Source organism: Lathyrus oleraceus, chromosome 2 (assembly GCF_024323335.1).
Source record: "Lathyrus oleraceus cultivar Zhongwan6 chromosome 2, CAAS_Psat_ZW6_1.0, whole genome shotgun sequence".
NCBI lineage: Eukaryota > Viridiplantae > Streptophyta > Magnoliopsida > Fabales > Fabaceae > Lathyrus > Lathyrus oleraceus.
Genome location: NC_066580.1, coordinates 159,410,642 through 159,433,609, shown reverse-complemented (window position 1 = coordinate 159,433,609; position 22,968 = coordinate 159,410,642). Strand labels below are relative to the sequence as shown.

The window sequence follows — 22,968 nt, the reverse complement described above, 5'->3', positions numbered from 1 at the left end:
TTCGTTCTCAATTCTTTTTGTTTTCCCTCCTGCGATTAAACCTCTTCATCTCCTTCTTTCTTTCTCTATTCTCCTTCTAATATTAGGCCATATTATCACCTCCATATTATCTTCTCTTATCACCTCCACCGATGTTTATCTTTCCAATCGATCTACCACTACCATCGCCAAACCAACTGAGGAAAACCCTCTCGAAACCCTAGATACCACCTCACCCAAACCCCTATCAGATTCAATCTCTAACGACAAAGATGCGAACAATAAGAAAACCAATGAAACACTTGCTGAAACCAAAATCGACGCTCCACTTTCCGATCTTTAAATTTAGATGTGTCGCGCAAAGCCGTATGGTATTTGCGTCCAGTTTTATGAGAAAGAGAAAAGTAATTCACGAGACGAAAGATATAATCTTGAGTTTAGGGTTTGTTTTGTTTCAGGATTGGTACTGAATTTAGGGTTTGTTTTGATCGCATATTTGGTACTACTTTTGTCTTACTTCTTCTGATGAAGTATGTAAGAATACTGATAGTTCTTGAGAAAAAGAAAGATCGTAAAGTGTAAGATATTAAAGGTGGTAAGGTATACTGTTACTTATACTAATATATTTTCTACATATGTTCATATTATGGCCATGTTTTGAAATGAAATATGATGCCATATCATTATAGTTTATGATAACAATATAACTATTTTTTGAACCATGTTTCTACATATGTTCATATTATGGGCATGTTCATTAATTATGATATCGACATATAGCTTTACAAGGAACGACACCTCTTTTTGTAGGAGTACTAATTGCTAATGCTTATGCCTTTTACAGTCTCTCTTTTTCAGAAGGATATGAAAAATTAGCCAGAGCAAGAAGAGAAGGCACACCCATGGACACTACAAATCCACCTTTGGCTGGTGCTGATGATTTTGATATGTTTGCTAATGATGATGAGTATGCAGCCACTGAACCATCTTCAGCTGAAAATACTGCACTTAGTGAACCACCATTAGATATGTAGATGTTTTTTGTTTTGAACGCAGATAATATGTCACTAACCTCTTAATGTTCTCCCTCCCTATTGTTATACTTCACATGTTCTGTCAACGCATAGCAAAATTGTATGCAACCAGCCAACACTTGGCATTTTTAACGTTGCTTATAAGCTACGAAGTTGAATAAACATCCTAGATCTAATACATGACTAAGTTGAAGAAACGTTGATTGAACATACAGTGGCGACGCTGGACTAAGATGTTAAACTCATTATACAACTTGTGAAGTTTTTTTCTCTTATAGAGCAAAAGATATGATGAATTACATTACAACCTTCAAGGAGGCCATAATCTGATATCTATAGAAGAACACATGTTGTTATCAGTGATATTAAAATTTTTTAGTAGGGAATACTTTTCTGTATCTATGAAATTAAGCTTATGTGTTGATTTTCTCTTTTTTAGTAGGGAAACACTGGAGAAACGTCGGCTTGGCCTTTAACTGCATATTTCTTCTGTTTGGATCTGTTATCCAACTTATAGCTTGTGCAAGGTATCTATCCTTACTTTTTATTATTATTTGCTACATACACGAGACACGACACTAACACTGATACGTAGACATTGATAATAACTTACCTAAGACTTACACAATTTCAGCATTTGATAGACTTTTATTCTAAGGTCGGTGTTATGGAAATTAAATTACTTGTTGAAGCAAGTAAACAACACATCACATGCATCTATGTGATTCATTGGGTTTAAGTAATGAATATGAATATTATCTTAATGGATTAAGTAATGTTGTCTGTTTGTTTCAGCAATATATATTACATAAATGATAATCTGGACAAGAGGACTTGGACATACATATTCGGAGCATGTTGTGCAACCACTGTCTTTATTCCCTCATTTCACAACTACAGAATCTGGTCCTTTTTGGGTCTTGTTATGACCACTTACACTGCTTGGTATCTAACAATTGTTGCAATCCTTCACGGTCAGGTAATTAATTAATTCATATATAATTATCAGAATCTTAATTATGTACAATATTTTAAGAGTAACATTAGCAATGTTAATTAACTAATGACAAGGTTTTGGATTATATGTTGTTGTTATTATTTAGATGGAAGGAGTTAAGCACTCGGGTCCAAATAAAATGGTGCTATATTTTACTGGGGCCACAAACATTCTCTACACATTTGGGGGCCATGCCGTTACTGTGTAAGACAATCTCAGACATTTATTTAGATTCGTGTCCTTTACGTTTTCACCCCTCAGAGTAGTACTATAGTTGGTAGAGGTTAATTGATTAGTTAGTAATTAACTAAGTCATTAATTAAGATAGTACTATTAGAACAATATCAAAATAACAATTTGGACTTAAAAGTCATTTTGATTGTGACTCCACCTTAACTTCTATAGACATAATCTGAACATGGATCTAATCACATTACATATGTACTTCATTTTAATTCTCTCACTTTCTTTTTGAATATAAATTGTAATTCTATTTCGCATATGATGGAAAAAACAGTGACAAAATATTTACTGAAAAATATAGTAACTTTTTAACCCCAAAATACCCTTGTTAGGCGTGGGAGGCAAAAAGTGTCTCTTTTCTAGAGAATCCATGAGTTTTCTTTTAGCATTTAGCTAGAAAGCCAAGGTTCTTTCTTTCAAATGGTTCTATCATGCTTTTATGCTTTTATGCTTTTATGCCTTTTATCATGAAGAAGACCCTCATACCCTCGTAGATACATGCATCCACCTTTTCACACTAAATAGTGATATTTATTTTCATGAGAACCATTATTCATGGTAGCTATAGTCTTAGAAAATGAAGGAAATTAATTAATGCTAATAAATAGTATTGATTGGTACAGGGAAATCATGCACGCTATGTGGAAGCCACAAAAGTTCAAAGCCATATATTTAATGGCTACCCTTTATGTTCTGACACTGACCCTTCCATCAGCAGCAGCAGTTTATTGGGCATTTGGTGACATGCTTCTAAATCACTCTAATGCTTTGATGAATTCAAGTGTGTATTTTATACAAAGGATCAAGTGGACGAAATCAAAGAGGAGTGGTGTCAATTCATGATAAAGCTCAATGTTTGTTCATAAATTTGTGTAATTAATGTGTACATTTGTAGTATATGTTATGACTTGTAAATGTGTACATAAATTTGTATATATTTTGATACATTTAAGGCAAAATTGGTTTGAATTGGTATATATATATATTTGTTAGCCAAAAATTGGTAGAAAAAAGGCCAAAATGGCATATATAAAATGTGATAATTGTCTGTCAAAATCTGGTTGAAAACAGGTAGAAATTCTGGTTTATAAACCTGGAAAAAATGTGGTTTAAAACAAAAGCTTCAAAAAATTTCGTATACCTTAGACAGCGCTTTTGTAAAAAGCGTTGTCTAAGGGGGGGATTAGAAAGCGCTTTAGGCAAAAGCGCTGTCTAAGGGGGGGGGGGGGGGGGGGGGCTTAGACAGCGCTTTTTGAAAAGCGCTGTCTAAGGTATACCTAAAAAAATTAAAATAGGAGGGTCTTAGAAAGCGCTTTTGGCCAAAGCGCTGTCTAAGGGGGTGGGGCTTAGACAGCGCTTTTTGAAAAGCGTTGTCTAAGGTATACCTAAAAAATTTAAAATAAGAGGGTCTTATAAAGCGCTTTTGGCCAAAGCGCTGTCTAAGGGGGGGGGGGGGGGGCTTAGACAGCGCTTTTAAGATTTAAAAAAGCGCTGTCTAAACCTTTAGTAGCGGAGGTTTAGACAGCGCTTTAAAGCGTTGTCTAAGGCTAAAAAAAGCGTTGTCTAAGGTCTTGTTTGTTGTAGTGAAAATGAAACCCCAGTTAACTCTGTCCAGAAATCTGACGGTTTTACAAGATTGGACTGCTTTGGTACAGGGTACGAATCAGAGGCTCCTCAAGCCTTCAGAGTCTGAGTTGTCACTAGAGGCTGGAACGCATGACTAGAGTCTGAACCTTTAAAGGATGATGAACACATTCAAAGTTATTAGATTATGATAAATCAGAATCAGAGTTATATTGCTTCTCCATATTTGCTTTCAACAAGATTAATTTAGAATGAATTGTATGCTTGTGATCCTACACACTTGAACATATATTAGTATACCCATTTGTTTTCTAAGTATTTTATTATCATCAAAACCCAAGGGATATGAACAATCTTGTTCCAATAGTGGGTGGCTAGAGGTAGAAGGGAGAACACATTCAAACCAATTCAGATTTCTCGCTCTGAATTAAGGTACGGGGAGAAGTTTCTTCATAAATGGGCATAATGCATGAATGGTAGAATGAGGAGTCCTTAACCTCCAATAGGATTGTTAGGTTTTGATTGAATTTTGTAAGTGGTGATGAATTGGTGTTATGCGATGATGTTGGTGATGAAATTTGTGTACTATTATGTGTGAAAATTCTATTTATGTTTGCTTTGAAACTTCTCCATTGTTGTGTTGAAAAAGCTTGGAAAACATAACCTGAAAACCTTGAAAATGATGATTTTGTTGATGTCAACTTTAATATATTGTGAATTTGTTGTTTTAATCATTTAATGATTGTAGTATGTCGAATTCTGAGTGTTTGGGCTTTAACATAATCAAAATTGGAGGTCCGAAAGGCCTCAAATGGTGAAATATTAGCAAAAAAATGTTGCAGGATGATTTGATTTGAATCAGAGGTTTACCCTGTGATTTTGATTCGAATCACAACCTTTTGGGGAGCCCCTTCTTGGCTTGATTAGAATCAGATTTTACACTTGATTCGAATCAGAAAGGAAAATTGAGCCAACTACTATTTTTATCATAATTTTTGTTCCATAAGTCCAAATGATGTGTCATTTGAAGCGTTAGAGAGCTGACACATGGAGTTACATGTTGGTAGTGGTTGGGTGAAATAGATTTTTTTGTGAATGTATAATTATTGCATGAATGTATGTTTTGAATCTGTGAAGTAATTGATGAATGATGGATATGTGCATACGTGATGGTGATGTTGCGTTAATTTCTGTGAACTATGATGATGATAGGTTATTGTATTAGCATGATTGGTGCTCTAAATTTTGAGTATGTTGTTATGGTATGATAGTTTTAGAGGGGAACTATTATTGTTGGGTCAATGCATGTTTTGTTTATTATCGAGAAAGGACTTTAAACATTATGTTTTTATTGCATTGATGTGTTGTGACATGCATTAATTATGTCGTTATTATTGATGAAAGAGGCAAGTTGAAATCCAAGCAGGGTGGATTTGTGACTTGTCCCGAATTCGAGTAGGGTAGATTTGGGATTTGAGCAAGGTGAACCCGATTCCTGAGTGAACCAATTGATGATGATATACTACCACATGCATATGGGTCTAGTTGAAGTTGTGAGTCTCATTGCATAATTTAATTAATGAATATGTGATTGCTTTGTGTATGATGATGGATTAGGTGTGAGAATGATGTGTGAGTGATGTGGATTTTGCAGATGCTTGAATTCTACCTTACAACTTATGCCATTAATTTATTGATGTGAACTCTCACCCCTTTTGCTTTGATATTTTCCACCATTGATATCTTATAGATACTCAAGAGTAGAGTTATTGTTGTGAGTGGGAAATAGCTATTGGAGTTATTTTTATTAGTTATTTCTTTTTCCTCTTTAGTCGCTATGCTCTAATTTTGTAACACTGGGGGCAAATAATGTTTTCTTTATTATGGTTGATGTCAACATATTTGTTTTGTTGAATGGTTGTCATTGGTGACGCCTTAAATGGTTGTGTAAACTTTTTTATATAAGTTTTGGGGTTTAGGGTGTTACAAGAATTACTTATGAAGAAAATAAAGTTTGTTTTGGGAAATTCAATGACTATCTCCTTATAAATCTTTTGTAATCCCTTTGTAATAATTTTGAGAAGTATAGTGAATAGGAAAACGACTCTATTTTTCAAAGTAGATTATTTTGATCAAGCTTGGTAAATAAGTTTCTTTATGTTCTTGTCTTTTATATTCTTTTTTACTTATTGTGCATTTGCCTTCACTCTTGGCAAGTTATTGTATTGCTTGATGCTATTTATTTTAGTTGTCATTGTTCTTTTTCCTTCACAAATATTTACTCTTAACGAATCTAATGTTAAGGTTAAATTCAATGAGAACTTGGTGTGTTAGAGTTTTCGTAACAAGGATTGTTGTATCTCAAGACACGTGTCATGAGATTAGGTGATTCTCCTTATCTAACCCATCATATCTAACATATCATAGAGGATCGTTCGGAAGAGATCCTCTACACCCCTAGAGCATGTTCGCTCTCTAGTCTGATTTGTTCTTGAGACTTAGATGACTCAAAATTCGAAGAATTGGGTATCGCCCTAGCCCATAACATAATGTAAGCTACATTAAGCTTCAAACAACATTATTTATTTTTCTGCTCAAACTGTGGTTGAAAACTCATAAATAGAATTATTTTCTAATACAATAAAAAAAATATTGACTCCTTTTTTTGGACAAGGTTTAAGTGACTTTATCATTTGATAACATTGGTTATTTTGTCCCTATCTCTCTTTAAATCAAACATTGAGTTTATTTGTTTTAACTTTAAAAAAATAGATTTTTTTTTGTATTTTCAAAAATGATTTTTATAACAACGTTTTTTAAAATATTAGAAGTTTTTCTAAGTTCTTATTTTACAAACTAAAAGATTAATGTTGACATTCAATAACATAAACATACATTATTGGAGATCAAAATATAATCGAAATTGTAATTTTATCAAAAAGTTGTATCTCAAAAATGATATTTATGAAAAAATATTTAAAATTGTTTTAAAATTAAGTGATTTTTTGAAATTTTGATATTCAAAAAAGTTTTAATAAAATGATGAAATATTTAAAATAAAATTTTAAAAATAATTATTCAAACCAAATATTTATATGAGCTTTTATGAAAAAAATATTTGTAATTTTTTTAAAACAAAAATATATAACATTATCATTAAAAAAAATTGAAATAACCAAACCCCTTATCTCTCGTCAAAACAATTTATATTAATCATTCATACAACTTCCAACTGAATTTTTTATCCAAATAATCCATTTTTTCATAATTCCTCAAATAACTCATGTTTAAAAAAAAATCCCAAAATACCCCACTTTCAGATGAGAATGAAGTGTTGTTGTCAGATAAATTGACGACAACCTTATATTTTTAAGAGGGGCGTCAATTGGGTTGATGACTCCATATGGTGTTGTCAATTTAATTGACGCCATTGTACAAGTGTATAAAGGAGACGTCAATTGGTCTGACATCAGTGTACAAGCAGAATTGTTTTAGTATAAATAGAGGTGCCTCTTACCATTTGCTATAATTCACACCTCATTTCAAATTTTTCTTTCAATTTTATCACTAGCTCTATCATGATTGTTAAAAGATATGGACATGTTTGTTATTCCGCAACGAAACCTCAGATGAAAATGTTTTTCTGGAACATCCAAAACTTTGAGAATGTTGAGAGGAGTTTGAAAAGTTTGTTAGATGGGGATATTAATGATGGACAACGAATTAGAAGTATCGAGAGATTTATTTCGTACATTTCAATTGCATATGACAATAATGCTATGCAATATATATGCATGCAGTAGATCACATTGTTTTGATTGTTGTAATCTCTTAGACATGTTGTGGTGTTAACTTTTTTTATCTATTGTTTGTGTTGTTGTGTTAAGTTTTTTATCTGTTGTTTTAATCTCTTACTATGTGTTGTGTTGTTCGTGTGTGAAAACTTTATGTTGTAACCAAAAGTTGATATATTATAAATAACAAGGTTACACAATCTTACCGTATTATAAATAACTTAAAGAAAACAAATAAATGTTCATGTAGAACTTGCTCCAACATTGAGACATTTTGTACGATTGTGTCCGGGCTGACAGCACAAACCACATGATCTTACCATTTTATCAGTCGTATCCATTTCTATTCTGATTCGCGTGCTGTTAGGGCGACCTTTTTTCTTCTGTCGCATGTTTTCATTGTGTTAAACTATGTTCCTTTGATATGCAGACCAATAATATTCTAATACTACCACCGGGAAGTTATTATTATACACATTGAAAACATTTACGACTTTGTAAACATCAAAGAGATGCATGGAAGCGTCTTGGCAAGCATACGAACATGTCGCAATGACTTGGGAGCAAGGCATACAAAAGACTTGAAATTTGCTACAGTTTATTTGACATACATATCTAAACTTGGAACATCAATATGAAGTTAGAGAAGAAGATGCATCTATTTGAACTACATGCACGCCAATCATTAGACTCACCACTATGGAGATGCAACATAGTCACCGTGTCAAACTACAGTTCGAAATGCTTCAAAATATCCCAAATCCCCCGACTGACCTCGGTCAATGGCACAAACTAAAAATTAATGAACAATGGAACTTTGCCAGTTTGAACGACTTTGCTAAATCTGAGTGTCGTAAATGGAGGCACCGTCGTCACCATGTCTTACGTGACGCTGTGATGCCAACCCCGTCTATACCAAATAATACTTACATGGCTTGGTACATATCGGTTGCAACTAGGTTTGTCTCCGAAATACGACCCACGACAAGCCACTTACACACAACAAACTTCAACGTCTAATCTCCTAGAAAATTATCAGACCTGTTACTCACAACCTCCTACCTAACAAAATTACCAACCCATAAACTCACAATCAAAACATGTCAGACACACAACCACAATACCAAAAGCATCCCTCATACCATCGTCAATAAAATGACTATTATCAAGGCACCCAAAATGCATATGCCCCAACACTACATCAAGATATAGCCAAAACACCCAAGAAACATATAACACCAACCTATCCTCATACCATAGCCAAAACGCCCAAACATCATACCATAGTCAAAACCCCAAACATCACACCATAGCCAAAACACACAAACATCACAACAATCATATGACTTTCAAACACCACAACAATCATTTCAACCTTCTCCAACGAATTGTTCACACCAATGCCCCCTCAACCGTTCAGTCCGCACACCAATGACCTCTTCAACACATCTCAACTACTTTGGCATGGGTCGTGAACTCAGTTATGGAAATGTGATGCTTCATGTAACACCCCTTTTTCTACCCCAAATTATTTAGCATATAATCAGAGTAAATAGGCACGCATATAAAGAAAAGGGCGTCACATCGACGTTTTCGAAACTTAAAACTTTCAAAAACCAACAATACACCTGGTCATTCAAAATAACACATTTCACTCATTATGAATATTCAAGCAATATGCGTTCGCAGCGGAAAATAAAGAATACTCATGTATTTCATAATATGATCCATGTCCCATACCATGATCATCTCTCAATAATCACTTCAAATAAAATAAAACAATTAATGACATAAAGCATATCAAAATAAGATACGAGTTCAATACCACTAATCTACCCAGTGTTACATGACCAGAGTATTGACTCATTACCTAATTCCAAACTAAATACGGAAACTCTCCAGCTAATCTTGAGCGAGCTACCGTCCACCTACTCCAGCAATACTACTCTGTAGTATATGCGCGATACCCATGTAAAGGTAACATTCAAACAGAAAGGGTGAGAATTCAAATCATTATGAAATAGCATAATAAGGCACAATGAATTAAAACACAATTTAAGAATTCATCACACTTGGTATAATCACGTCAATAATATTAACCAACAATCATCTCACATATTTCAAACGTACATCGCATTCACAGCAATACATGCATTCAATGATCACATAACTATAGATGACTCAATGCAAGACAATGTGACTCCATGCATGTGGTACCTCAATGTGAACTCAAAGTTTCACCGCTTTCCGATTCAATATCTAGAATCCAAGCCACGCTTCCGATCCGGACAAGACCAAAGCCCTACATCTGTTTCCAATGAAGGATCACCGCTTAATACTACGCATAATCCTAATTAAGGATTAACGTCTGCTACGTCTGTTTCCAATGAAGGATCACCGCTTAAATACTACACCTAATCCCAATTAAGGATTAACGTTTGCTACGTCTGTTTCCAATGAAGGATCACTGCTTAACCACTTCCACAATGAAGCCAACCATGCTATGAATGAATGCACACATACCAACACATGTGCAATTAAGACCATCTATATACCGTCTTAACATCCCACATATCACCATGACTCACAATTGGTACATATACACATTCATCACAACACATCAATTACGATTACATATACACATCCATAACCATAAATCATTCACAATTCAATAATGGTATACATACACATTCATACAATATATTATTCACCAATATAGGCCAATCATCAAATATGTACACATAGATTTCATTCCAAAACGCACACAACATTTAAATATCAATTTTTCACTTTTCAAACAGTGTTAACCGGTTAACGCCCTGGGTTAATCGGTTAACGCAAAACAGAATGCGCTTCTTGGCAATTTTTAACAGTGTTAACCGGTTAACGCCCTGGGTTAACCGGTTAACGCAAGACAGAATGTAATTTTTTCAATATTATAACAGTGTTAACCGGTTAACGCCCTGGGTTAACCGGTTAACGCAAAACAGAATGCTGTTCCTGCGCTAACACGAAACAGAATGCAGATTTCCCCGTATTTTTCATCGTTGGAGGACTTCCGGACCTCCGATTTCGATTCCGTAAAAAGCTACACGTTCAGAAAATTATGACTCATTCAAATATATATTCATTCACAGTTTTAGCATAATTTAATTATCACAATTCAAGAGTATTTATCAAGACCTAATAATTCCAAAACCATGCCAATTAAGGATTTCAACCTAAATCATGTTCCTACCCATTGACCCAATCATACTAACCCACAATGATAAGGATTTCCCCCCTTACCTTGTAAATCTGATGGAACCCTGACTCCTCTTTACTTTTCCTCTCCTCTTTCTCTATTGCCTTCAGTGCTCAAGTGAATTCTAATTCTCACTTCCTTCACTCTTACTATTTATAATAGTATTCTAGTTGGGCTTAAATCATCTAATTTAATCACTGGCCCACTAATACCTAATATTTAAATACCTCTATTTAAATTTAAATAATTAACCACTCGCTATGCACACCAATTTAATTAATTAATACTCCACATAATTAAATTAAAATATCATAATAATAGTATAATAAATAAATACTAAAAAAAATGGGTTGTTACACTTCATACACAAGACTTCTTAGAAATGGAAGAACCTCTTAGGGATTCTACTGATACTCCTGAGACCTTAAATCCTCAAACACCTAGAGTGAATCAACAACGAGGACAACGAGTAAAGGTAGTTAGAGGTGTGGAACCGGTGACCGGTATGGCCAACCTGGTCTTCATTGTTAGTTTATATAAAAGTATTTTTAATTAAATATTAATGTTTACTATTTATGCTAAAATAAATCATGTTTTAACATTTCTGTCAGACCAATTAGCACATCATTTAAACACTTGTACACTAGCGTCAATTGAATTGACAACATCATATGGAGTCGTTAATCCAATTAGCGTCTTCTCTTACAAATATAAAGATGTCGTCAATTCATCTGACAATAACACTTCATTTTTATATGAAAGTGAAGTATTTTGATTTTTTTTAAAACATGAATTATTTTAAAAATTAATTTAAAAAGGTGGATTATTCAAATTAAAAAGAGATTAATTACTATGCACTGTCAGTATAAAAAGATTTACATTGTGGATTCATCATCATCAGTTTGCATTATTTTAAAGATTTTTAAAATAAAAGTCAAACGTATTTTAATATTCAACGTCTAGGATTAACTGACGGTATATTTCAATTAAATCCAATTAAAAATTCCTTCCGACTACTGTATTAAAATTACCAAAGTCATTAAATAGGAAAATTTTGGGAGATGCTAATGACGAATTTTTGAAAAAGAGGATATTGTTGAGTTTGAAGCCGTTATGTCTATATGTAAAGTGAGCCCTAGTCTAAGGCAAATGAGGCTAGGAGTTTAAACTTAATATTTTTTAATCATTTATACACTTAAATTTAGGCCTCAATAATTGGGAGTTTCACATGATAAAAGTTGAGTTATTCACAATGTAGCAGTAGAGACAAGCATACTTTTAGTTTTTGGTCACAGGTTACCTGGGTAAAAAATTTAACCATGCAGCATCTTATGCATAACCTGACTCATGAATTATATTTATTTTTTAATTGATACTTGGACTCAAAATCAAATTACATTAACTGCACACGCTGAATTTAAATCAGCTATAAAAATATTCATACTTTATTTTTCTAAAAAGCATAACTATAAATAAAAAATAATTAATAATTTTCAAAAAATCCCATCTAAAATTTTGCTTTTTTTTTTTCTTTCTTAAAACCTCAAAAATGTATTGGACTAAACTAGCGACCAAAAAGTGAGATTGGTTTTATTCATAGACAAATTAATATGCGGTCCAAGCCATTATTACTAAGGAAGCTATATTTCTGTCTAGTCCCCGTCATTTTTTATTATCAAATTTCTCATTTTATTTCTTACATTGTTCATAATTAAATAAAAAGATTCTTAGAAAAAAATGTTATTTTTCATTTTTTTCAACTGAGAGTTATATACTCTTTAGATTCTCTCAATTTTTTTTTATAAATGATCTTTTCAATTTCTTTATTTTAAATGAAGTATTATCTGCGCGCAATCATAGAGATTAATTTCTCGAAACGGAGAAGACCGCAATAAATAATAAAACTTGTTTTAAAAAAGTATAACACTGATGCGTGTTCAAGATTACGATCTCTGGTTATATTGAAAGAGACCCCTTACCATCTCATTCAAATGTTATCGGATAATTTCTTTTGTTTTCTTTTCTTTCATGATGACTTTTCTTTTATAAATATAAATATATTATAGAGCATGTGCATTAAGGTCATAATTTATGGTTTTGGTCGGCACATGCATATTTGTGGACAAAAGTGTGATCAATGTCGACGTTGTCTACATTAAATACTTAATTTACTTGAAGAGGATTCATGCGAGCAAATGGGGCAACTTGTTTGATTTACCTCTACTCCAAATTAGCTTAAATTAGTTTATGAAAGACAGGACAAATGACAACAAAGAGCTTACTATTTATGGTAATTGTGTTTGCACCTTTAATGATATTAATTAATTATATTTGTATTTAATCTGAACTATTTTCGGGCATTGATTCACCAGCATTTCCCATGTCTCTTAGGTTGGAAGTATGTTAAAGACTTCTATGAGGAATTACCACGCGCCTGTTAGATTTTTCCACTTGAGGGAATCTTACGACCGAGTCGTACAGACCTTTTCTTTACTACATTGTGTCGGATGATATATGTTTCACGTTGTACGATGAGACAATGCCCTTTAAGGTGATAGATATCCTTGTACTCTAGATGTTTAACTTGTGATTCTCAACTTATGAACCCATATCTACATGAGCGAGTACTGCGGTAGTTCAGGTATTGGCATGGTAATACCCAAAGATCCCATAGTTATTGCTCCTGCTATTATCCTCCGCAAAGATGTTGATGAGATATTTGTGGAGTACTATGAGTATCTGGTCCCAGAGTACAATATATAGTTACATCCATATAGAGTGTCACATCCTTACATGACATCAGATGCAGAAGAAGATATCCCGAGGCTAGCTCATAAGGATATACTAGAAAAGGAGCATGCAAAAGTGAACCATGTCGTGTAAATCCTGAAGAAAACTCGTTAGGAGATCTATAAGAGAAGCCATAATTAGGGACGTGTTTCATGGACGTTAAATATATACAACAGTTGTCTTTTACTTCGTATTTTGATATTCATTTTGAACTTTTGTATTATGTCGTTTTATTTTATCAACATTTATGTATGGTTTACCATTTTGTTTTGATCTTATTATTAAATGACAAATATGTATGATTTATTGTATGATTGTGTTCTGGGCCAACTAAAGGTCCAAATGGCTAAGGCCTACTCTATCTCAAATCCACTCCACTTGACCACAAATATAAAGGTCGATTCACATGAAAAGTAAGATACGTTATCTGATCTCCATTTTCACCATACTCATCTTTAATCATGAACTAACTTGGGTATTGGAGTGCTAACCTTGCATGTCCATCCCATGCCACCGTAAGGAGATAAGCACCATCGATTCGAGAGTATCAGTTCACTAACTGTATACAATTTTGATTTCAAAATAGAACTGGTTGATTTATAAAATGACTTCTAATGAAAGGTCATTAAAAACGTAAGTATTTTTTTTCTAATTTACTATTGAGGTGTGGAAAACATGTCCAGGAGTTTGTCCGAATTTTAAAATTCGGACTCACCCTATTGTAAGGAAACACATATACATACATAAGCAACACGTAAGATTTATTGAGAGATTAACATGAAGGTGTTGATGAAATAATTTGATGTATAATAAATGCGTCAGAATTTTGAAATTCCAATTATACAAGGACATTTTAGAATTTTCATAATATATGTGATGATAGACGGGTTGTACAAGAACACCATCAAATTAATATGTAGTCCAAGTTATTACTAAGAAAGTCATATTTGAAATTTTTTACCAAAATAATCACTTTTTTCAAATGAATTCCCATAATAACTTTGTTTTTCACATTTTTTTTCAAACTAACTCACTTTAAAACAAAAAGAAAATGGAAAGCAAAGCTGGTGCCAGAAGAATTGACGACTTTACTTAAAATTATAGGGGTGACGTCAATTGAATTGACGACTGCATATGGTATTGCCAATTCAATTGGCGACTGTATGTAAATGTTTAATGATGGCGCCAATTGAGTTGATACTAATATGTATTCTAGTTTTTAATTCATAATAATTTATTTTTAACATTATCCATTTTATAATCTAATTTATTTTTTCTCTACAGTTTATTTGACATCCATATTTAGTCTTGGAACATCAACATGAAATCATAGAAGAAGATGTAGTCGTTTGGACAACATACACACCGATCATCAGGTCAACCATTGTGGAGATGCACCATATTGACCGTGTGAAATTGCAGTTCGCCATGCGTCAACAAATTCCAGATCCCCCAACGTGCCTCAGACAATGACATCAACACAAAATTAATGAGCAACGGGCCTTTAAAAATTGAAAGGACTTTGCTAAATCTGCGTGTCGTAAATGGAAGTAGCATCGTGACCATGTCTTACCCGACGATCTAATGTCAATTGAATCTAAACCAACTAATAATTATATAGTTTGGTTCAGATCGGTTGCAATCGGGTTTGTCTCTAAAGATAGGTATTTATACGACCCGTGTCAAATCATTTCCACACAAGAAGCTTAAACGTCTAACCTCCCACGAAATTATTAGACCAGTTACTCACAACCCTTATCCAACAAAATTACTTACCCATAAATACACAAACCCACAACCAAAACATGTCAGACACCCAACCACAATACCAAGAGCATACCATATACCACCGTCAACAACATGATTATTATCAAGACACCTAACATTTATATGCCCCCAACACATCATCCTAACATAACCAAAACACCTAAGGAACATATAACACCAGCACTTCCTCCTACCATAGTCTATACGTCCAAACGTTACAACACCAAGACATGCAACAAACATGAGGTTACCAAACACCACAACAATCATTTCTTCCTTTCTCCAACGAACCATTCGCACCGATGTCGTCATTCAATCCTCCAGACTGCATACCAATAACCCTATCAACATAACCCAAATACTCTAGCATGGATCACAAACTCAATTACGACAACACAACATTCCTATACAAGACTAAGTAGAAATGCAAGAACTTCTTGAGGAATCTGGTGATGGTGATGTTCCTGAGACCTTAAGTCCTCAAACACCTGTGGCGCATCAACAACGACCACAACGAGTTAGGATGGCTAGGGAGTGTGGAACTAGTGACCGATATAACCAACTCGGTCTTCCTTGTTAGTGTTAATTTTATTTTCGTATGTAAAAGTAATTTAAATTAAATATTACTATTTATCTTTTTTTATATAATTGATTGTTTTTAAAATAATAATAATACGCATTAGCGTCAATTCAATTGTCGTCACCATTAAACATCTACACACTAACGTCAATTCAGAGTTGTTGACATCATTAAACATTTGCATCCAGGCGTCAGTTGAATTGACAACACCATATGCAATCATCAATTCAATTGACGCCACCAATATAATTTTACATGTAGTTGTCAATTCGTCATACATCTACATTATATATTTTTTTATTTAAAAGTGAATTAATTTGAAAAATATGTGAAAAACTGTCTTATTATGAGATTTTAAAAAAATATTTTGGTAAAGTTATTTTTTATCAAACTTCTAATTTTATTTATGACATTATTGATAATTAAATAAAAAGACTCTTTCTTAGTAAAAAAAGTTATTTCCCATTTTTTTTCAAAGTTAAGCTATGTAACTTTGGAATTGGATCCTCTCACCTTCTTTTCTTTCATGATGACTCTTTTTTCATAACCATAAATATATTATATTAAAAAACTTATAAAAAGAAATTGAGATAATATATAATATTATTATATTAGCATAATGTGGTTTTGTGTGTTTCCGTTTTATGCCAAATCACTCATCATGACATTGAATGCTCAAATTACATGACACTCTTCTCTCTCTCTCTCTCTCTCTCTCTCTCTCAGTGTAATGCTACAGATTCTCAGATAAAACTCTGTTGTTCTTCCAACAACAACAATCATGGCCGAACACCAAAACAAGATGTGTCTTTTCAACGCTACCAACAACGGTTCGTCTTCTTTTTCTTCTCTCCTTCGATTTACGCTTCTTTTTTTTCTATCACCTTCAACTTTTTTAGCTTCCTTTTTCTTCTCTTGTCCTCTTAACAATGTAGGTATTACAATTTTTTTGGGAAATCTTTGGAAAAAAGTGTTTTTTTAATGAATACAAGAATATTGTCTCGTATTAGGGTGACCCTTGATCTTTTTATTTTTATCCATAATAATTGTTGTTCCATTGTTGTACTAATTTCTCAATGCCTTGGTGGTTTGTCATGGGGCTAGTTTTTCACAAGCTTTGACTCTCTGATGAGAGTGGTGTTTGCAATGAAAAACATAGTACATTCATGACTGTTGTGATAAATAGAGGTGGGGTTGTAAAATAGATAATGATATATAAAATTTGTACTTGCTGCTTTTTAGTATTACTTTTGGCACCATTCATATTTTGTCTCCGGTGATTGAGACACGTCCAGTGCCGTCTTTGAGGGTGTGCAAGATGGGCTACCGCACTGAGCCTAAAGTTTGTCATGGTTAAACAGAGGCTAAATAGAGCCTAAAGTTTGTCACTGTTGGACAATGGCTGAATAGGGCCTTATAAAATATAAATTATGGTTGAATAGGACCTCTATTTGTTTTTTCATGGTTAAATTGCGGCTAATCTACACAAGGCCTCCAAAAACATGTGACGGCTCTGGACATGTCTGATTCCTAACGTATGTGTTTGGGTGAGCGTTTGTGATTCTGAATGAATTATAGAATGATTTGCATGTTTCACCGTATAGTATTTCTTGGGGCTCCAGGTTTTATAGATAGACGTTACTCGATGGAACTGAAAGTTGTAGTTTTAATTGTGAAATTGATAATGCAGCTGATATAGGTTTTGTTTGGGATGATTTTGATATGTGAATGCTGTTTTTCTGTATCCCTCTTTGTGAGGATTTGTCTTATAGGATCTCCTTCGATTCAAAATTGAAGGGATTGTAAGATTTTGTACCTACTGGCTTTGCCCTGCCATCTCGAAATAAGTAAAATTTAGAGTTAGGAAAGATGAAGGATTCGAAGAAGTGTGTTTAGCTAGATCTATTGAAATTCACAAAAATGCAATGTGCATTGGAACTGAAGTGGATCAAATTGTCGTAGAAGTTAATATAATAGTGATTTTTTAAAACAAATGTTTAGGATTGTGTAGTAAGGGAAATGTAGTTTCAACATACTATTGTTATTATTATTGTTGTCTTTAACGTTTTGACAAGTGTTGCAAATTGTCGCTGTGAGGTCATGGAAGAGTAGTCAATAGCGGCGCTATCCCGCTATAGCGGAGCCGGGGGCGGCCGCTAGGGAAGAGCCTTAGCGATGCAGAACACTATAGTGGCCGCTATAGGGTAAATAGTGGGTAGCGAGGGCGGAGCGATTCCCTGCCCAGAGCAGTTTCTGTCCCACTATCCTTTTCCCCTCTGAAAAACCGAATTACCCCTTAAATTTAGAATGTTTCAAGGGTAATTTTGGGTTTTTCAATCAAATCGAGTCTTTTCTTTTCAAGCCTGCACCTTTTACATGCAGATTTTGTTGCCGTCACCTTTTTTGGTAATTGTCGTCAATTAAGGTGTTTTATTTATATGTAGTAGATATTTTAGGAAGATGATAAATACGATGTCCAAATTTTCTTTAGAGGACAGTCATGTACTTCATAAATTTATTAAAAGATTTCCATATAGACATGTTGAACTTCATTTATTTTCACTTCACAAAGATAATATGAACTTACTAATGTCGGTCATCTTTCAATATAGGTTTTTTTCTCGACCCTGCAAAATGCGGTGTTATGAATTTCCAAGAGAAGCAAAGACTGGTCCATGAAGTTGCTCGTCAGTCCAAAGATGCCCCGGATATACTTCAATCATTTACTCGCCGGGAACTCCTAGAATTAATCTGTGCTGAATTAGGCAAAGAAAGGAAGTACACTGGATATACTAAGGGTCAGATGATAGAATATCTTCTGAAGTTAATTTCTAAGAAATCCAACTTGTACGTCGACCAAAATGCTCTTGCTCATTCTCCTGCCAAAAGTTGCGTAGGATCTAAAAGGAAAAAAGGACCCCCTTCTCTTGATTTACGTAATGTTCAAATAGAGAACACGAATGAGGAAACAACAAAAACCTTAGTTTGTCGGAATGTGGCATGCAAAGCTACACTGAAACCAGAAGATTCATTTTGCAAGAGATGTTCTTGTTGTATATGTCGTTGTTACGACGATAACAAGGATCCTAGTCTTTGGTTGACCTGCACCTCTGATAAACCGAATGAAGAGTCGTGTGGAATGTCGTGTCATTTGCAATGTGCTTTGAGTAATCAGATGTCTTGCATTTTGAAGGGAAGTCGCGGTGTAACCTTGGATGGAAGCTTCTGTTGTGTTTCTTGTGGAAAAATTAATGAATTAATGAGGTAAGTAGTTTACGCTATCTTTTTTTGGGGGGGTCTGTAGACAAAGTGTAATCACCACTAGAAACTCACACACAACCGTGAGTACCAGGGTTTGAACCTTGATGATGGAGTCCAATCTAACAATATTGGCCTCTGCTGGTCGAGCTAAGATTTGTAGACATTTACACACTATTTTATACACACACAAAAGTAAGATATACATAAATAGATGCATACACATATAGACGCACAAATCCCGTCAATTACTTAATAAATATATGGGAAAAATTTTGTTCATACTGGTTTCTCTTCAGCTATTTAAGGCAACATGTGTAAAATATCGTTTGTTTGAGTGGATATTTGGATTTTTTAGGACATGGAGAAAGCAATTATTGGTTGCCAGAGAAGCAAGAAGAGTGGATATACTCTCTTTGCGAATTTCCTTGGCCCACAGAATTCTCACAGGAACAAAAGTATACACGGAAGTGCATAAGATCGTAGAAACCGCTCTCGAATTATTGGAGAATGAAGCGGGACCTTTGGATCACGTATATGCTAGGATGACGCGTGGAATTGTGAGCAGGCTCTCATGCGGTGCTGAGGTTCAGAAGTTGTGCTCTACTGCAGTTGAATGTTTTGATTTAAAGTTTTCTGAACTCTTTTCTAGTTGTGAAGAAAAGAAAGAAGCACCAAGTAAGCTTTTAATTTTTTATTTCGTATGATGGTCAGCTGATTGAGCTTTTAATTGTCGGGCAGAGCCAGGAATCCTCGGGATTTTCATGTTAATCGCACTTTAGTACAATAGGCAAAGTTCAATGAGCCTTGGTTGCTGTTCATTCTTGAAACTTTGAATCCATAATATAGCATTATATTCATTGTATTAGTCTTAGAATTGTCAAACGCGGATAGTGGAAAACATCAGTTTGTTCAAATTCCGCTACGCAACAGTGCTATGTCACAACTATAGCCGCTATCTGAAAACATTTTGTACTAGATAGTATATTACAGAATAATAGCAGCTATAGCGCCGCTATTTAACAACATTGTATTAGATGATTTTGATTTTCTATTAACCTACACTAATTTGGCTTTTCTTGTCACTTTACCTATGGCAGCATGTTCTTTATATTTCGAAGAGTGTCTTCCCACCTCAGTGGTCATTGTGCTTGAATACAAAGACAAACTCTTAAAGAACTTTCTAGGCTGCAGGCTTTGGCACAGAATATCATCAACGGACTACCCCGAACAACCGACTTTCATTGTTTTGAGGCCCGAGAAAAGATTCAAATTAGAAAACCTCACACCTTCAACTGAGTACTCTTGCAAGGCTTCTATATTCAGTAGCACGGGGATTTTGGGTGCAGCAGAAGCTAAATGGACGACACCTTGTGAACCGCCATCAAAATTTGTTCGACAAATTGGAAACCATTCTACAACTATGAACATATATGCACAAGACCAAATTAAGATAGCTTCTGAAAAACCTGCACATTTAAACACCAGGGACAGGTTTGAAGAGTTTCTCACAAAGCCTCCAACAATAGACCCTTTTTCGTATAAAAGTTTTGCAGCAGTTCCACCTGCCACGCCTTCTAAACCGAATGAAATGAGACAAATTACTGGTTTGAGTTCTAGAAAGCGCGTGAAGGAGAATGATTACGAGTATTCTGTGAGGGTAGTGAAGTGGTTGGAGCATCAAGGGCACATAGATGAAATCTTCAGAGTGAAGTTTCTGACTTGGTTTAGTCTCAAGGCGAATCAGCAAGAGAGAAGGGTGGTTAGTGCTTTTGTTGATGCACTGATTGATGACCCTGCAAGCTTAGCAGACCAGCTAATACACACTTTCACAGACGAAATTTGTTGCGAGCAAAAATCTTAGGGGAGCTAGTTTCTTCTACATTAAATATTTTGTTCTTAGTTTGATTCCACTGAACCTTAATGGCACTGGATAGTCATAACTTTATTTGCACTTTGTAGGAATTGTAGGATCAGTACATGGATCAGATTTTTCAATTGTTCCTCTGGCTAGTGATGTGGTGTACTAGTTTATTGTCTTTTAAAGAAATCTTAACAACTTAACAACATGCATTCTAACACTTTTTTTTGCATCATTTATTATTATTAGCTAGAAATTATATATGGTCTTTCAAATATGAAGTTTAAAAAGAAAGAACTATTGTAAAAATATATTTTAATTCTGCCTCAACTTAGCATGGACTATGGATAGATTAGTGAACTAATTGTTGGATACATATTCCACACCCTATGTGTTCAAGCTTTTAGTTGTATTGTATGTGTTGCTATTTCATACTCGTGTAAAGTGTTCAAGAAAACTATTATAAAAAGAAAAATATACACTTTATACATGAGTTATTTCAATAAATACCCTATAATAATAAGTTATAAAACAACAAACTAGTGGTTGCGCATATTTGGATATTTACATATTATCCCCTAGCACTAATTTAAAAACAACTATTTCGTATCATTTATTCTACATCTTTCAAATATTACATTCTGCAGTACTATTTACTCATCTAATGTTATAGAAATCTATATGATCCATAATAAATCATCCTCTCATATCAAAGGATACCTGTATGTGGCAACGAAAACCGCACCATAGGAGATCCACCAAAATTTAGAGGAAGATGAGGAGGAGGAGGAGGCAAATATTCGGGCGCAGGCCGAACATTGACACTATTCCTTTTGTCAGAAGAAAAGGCATTCATTGGATCTGTATAATAGTTAAATCGAGGAGCAGCATCCGGTGGTAGCATAATTGAAGGAGCTTCAGCCAATGGATTTGAAAGAATACCCTGCGTACCAGAACCTTCACCACCACCGCCACCACCAGAATCTTCAGCAAGATCAGCTTGCAATCGCATTTCTTTCAACCGTTTTCTTCTTTGCTCTGAATCTTCCATGTAACCTAATATTGATTGAAAAAAAGCAATTACAGCAACCACAAATCAAACTTTGGTTAATAAGTATCAAACTTTGGAGCAAAAGCAACACAAACAGAAGAGAATTAAATGGTAAATATCGTCTTTGAAGTTAGTTTTGCAACATTGATTGAAAAATTGAATGAAAAATGATGAGTTAGGGTTTGAACTAGTTGCGAGGAAACGGAGAACGAACCTTAAGACGGCGAGTTGCGGCGGCGACAGACGGCGGTAACGGATTAGGGCAAACGCGGGATACTTTTAAGTAACCAAGTAAGAAAACAAAATTGTGAGATGTGATTTAATGGCAAAAAATAAAAAAAATAAAAAAAGGAATAAAAGTAAATTTTATATTATCAATTGATTGAAAGTTATATTACCAAATTATCTTTACTTGATTAAAAATAAAATAAATTTAATATTACAATTTTTTATTCCAATTTTATCATTCATTCAAATTTCTTATTTATAAATATATTATTCTTCACCTAATCAAATAATTTAATTTAATTATAATTTTAAAAGTATGTAAGTTAAGAAACTCATAAATAATAAATTTGTATTAAAATAAGGAAAAAAAAAGAATATGCATTGATGATGTGTAAAATATTTTTACACTATCAACCAATCACAGATGTATATTCCGTCAAATCATAAGTTTAATTTTAAAATACTAAAATGACATGATAGAATATTATAATTTTATTGTATGATAGTGTAAAACTAGTTTACACAGTGTATTATATTTAATTTCTAAAATAAGTAATA

The 22,968-nt window shown here is 33.9% G+C and overlaps 3 protein-coding genes across 3 annotated transcripts; 2 read left to right on the top strand and 1 right to left on the bottom strand.

Annotated features, from left to right (window-relative positions):
• The first annotated feature begins 881 nt into the window (after window positions 1–881).
• On the top strand, window positions 882–5,105 carry LOC127122405 (auxin transporter-like protein 5). Its single transcript, XM_051052745.1, has 6 exons — window positions 882–990; window positions 1,453–1,540; window positions 1,809–1,992; window positions 2,117–2,214; window positions 2,877–3,034; window positions 5,050–5,105. The coding sequence occupies exons 1-6, from the start codon at window positions 882–884 to the stop codon at window positions 5,103–5,105; spliced, it is 693 nt and encodes a 230-aa protein (XP_050908702.1).
• An 11,539-nt stretch (window positions 5,106–16,644) lies between these two features.
• On the top strand, window positions 16,645–21,351 carry LOC127118664 (VIN3-like protein 1). Its single transcript, XM_051048902.1, has 4 exons — window positions 16,645–16,842; window positions 18,625–19,276; window positions 19,629–19,948; window positions 20,371–21,351. Exons 1-4 carry the CDS (start codon window positions 16,794–16,796, stop codon window positions 21,132–21,134), a joined length of 1,785 nt encoding a protein of 594 aa, XP_050904859.1. The 5' UTR covers window positions 16,645–16,793; the 3' UTR covers window positions 21,135–21,351.
• Window positions 21,352–21,775: 424 nt separating this feature from the next.
• LOC127118663 (protein SICKLE) lies at window positions 21,776–22,525 on the bottom strand. Its single transcript, XM_051048901.1, has 2 exons — window positions 22,397–22,525; window positions 21,776–22,187 (listed from the first exon to the last, which is right to left on the bottom strand). The coding sequence occupies exon 2, from the start codon at window positions 22,180–22,182 to the stop codon at window positions 21,841–21,843; it is 342 nt and encodes a 113-aa protein (XP_050904858.1). The 5' UTR covers window positions 22,183–22,187; window positions 22,397–22,525; the 3' UTR covers window positions 21,776–21,840.
• Between the last annotated feature and the right edge of the window lie 443 nt (window positions 22,526–22,968).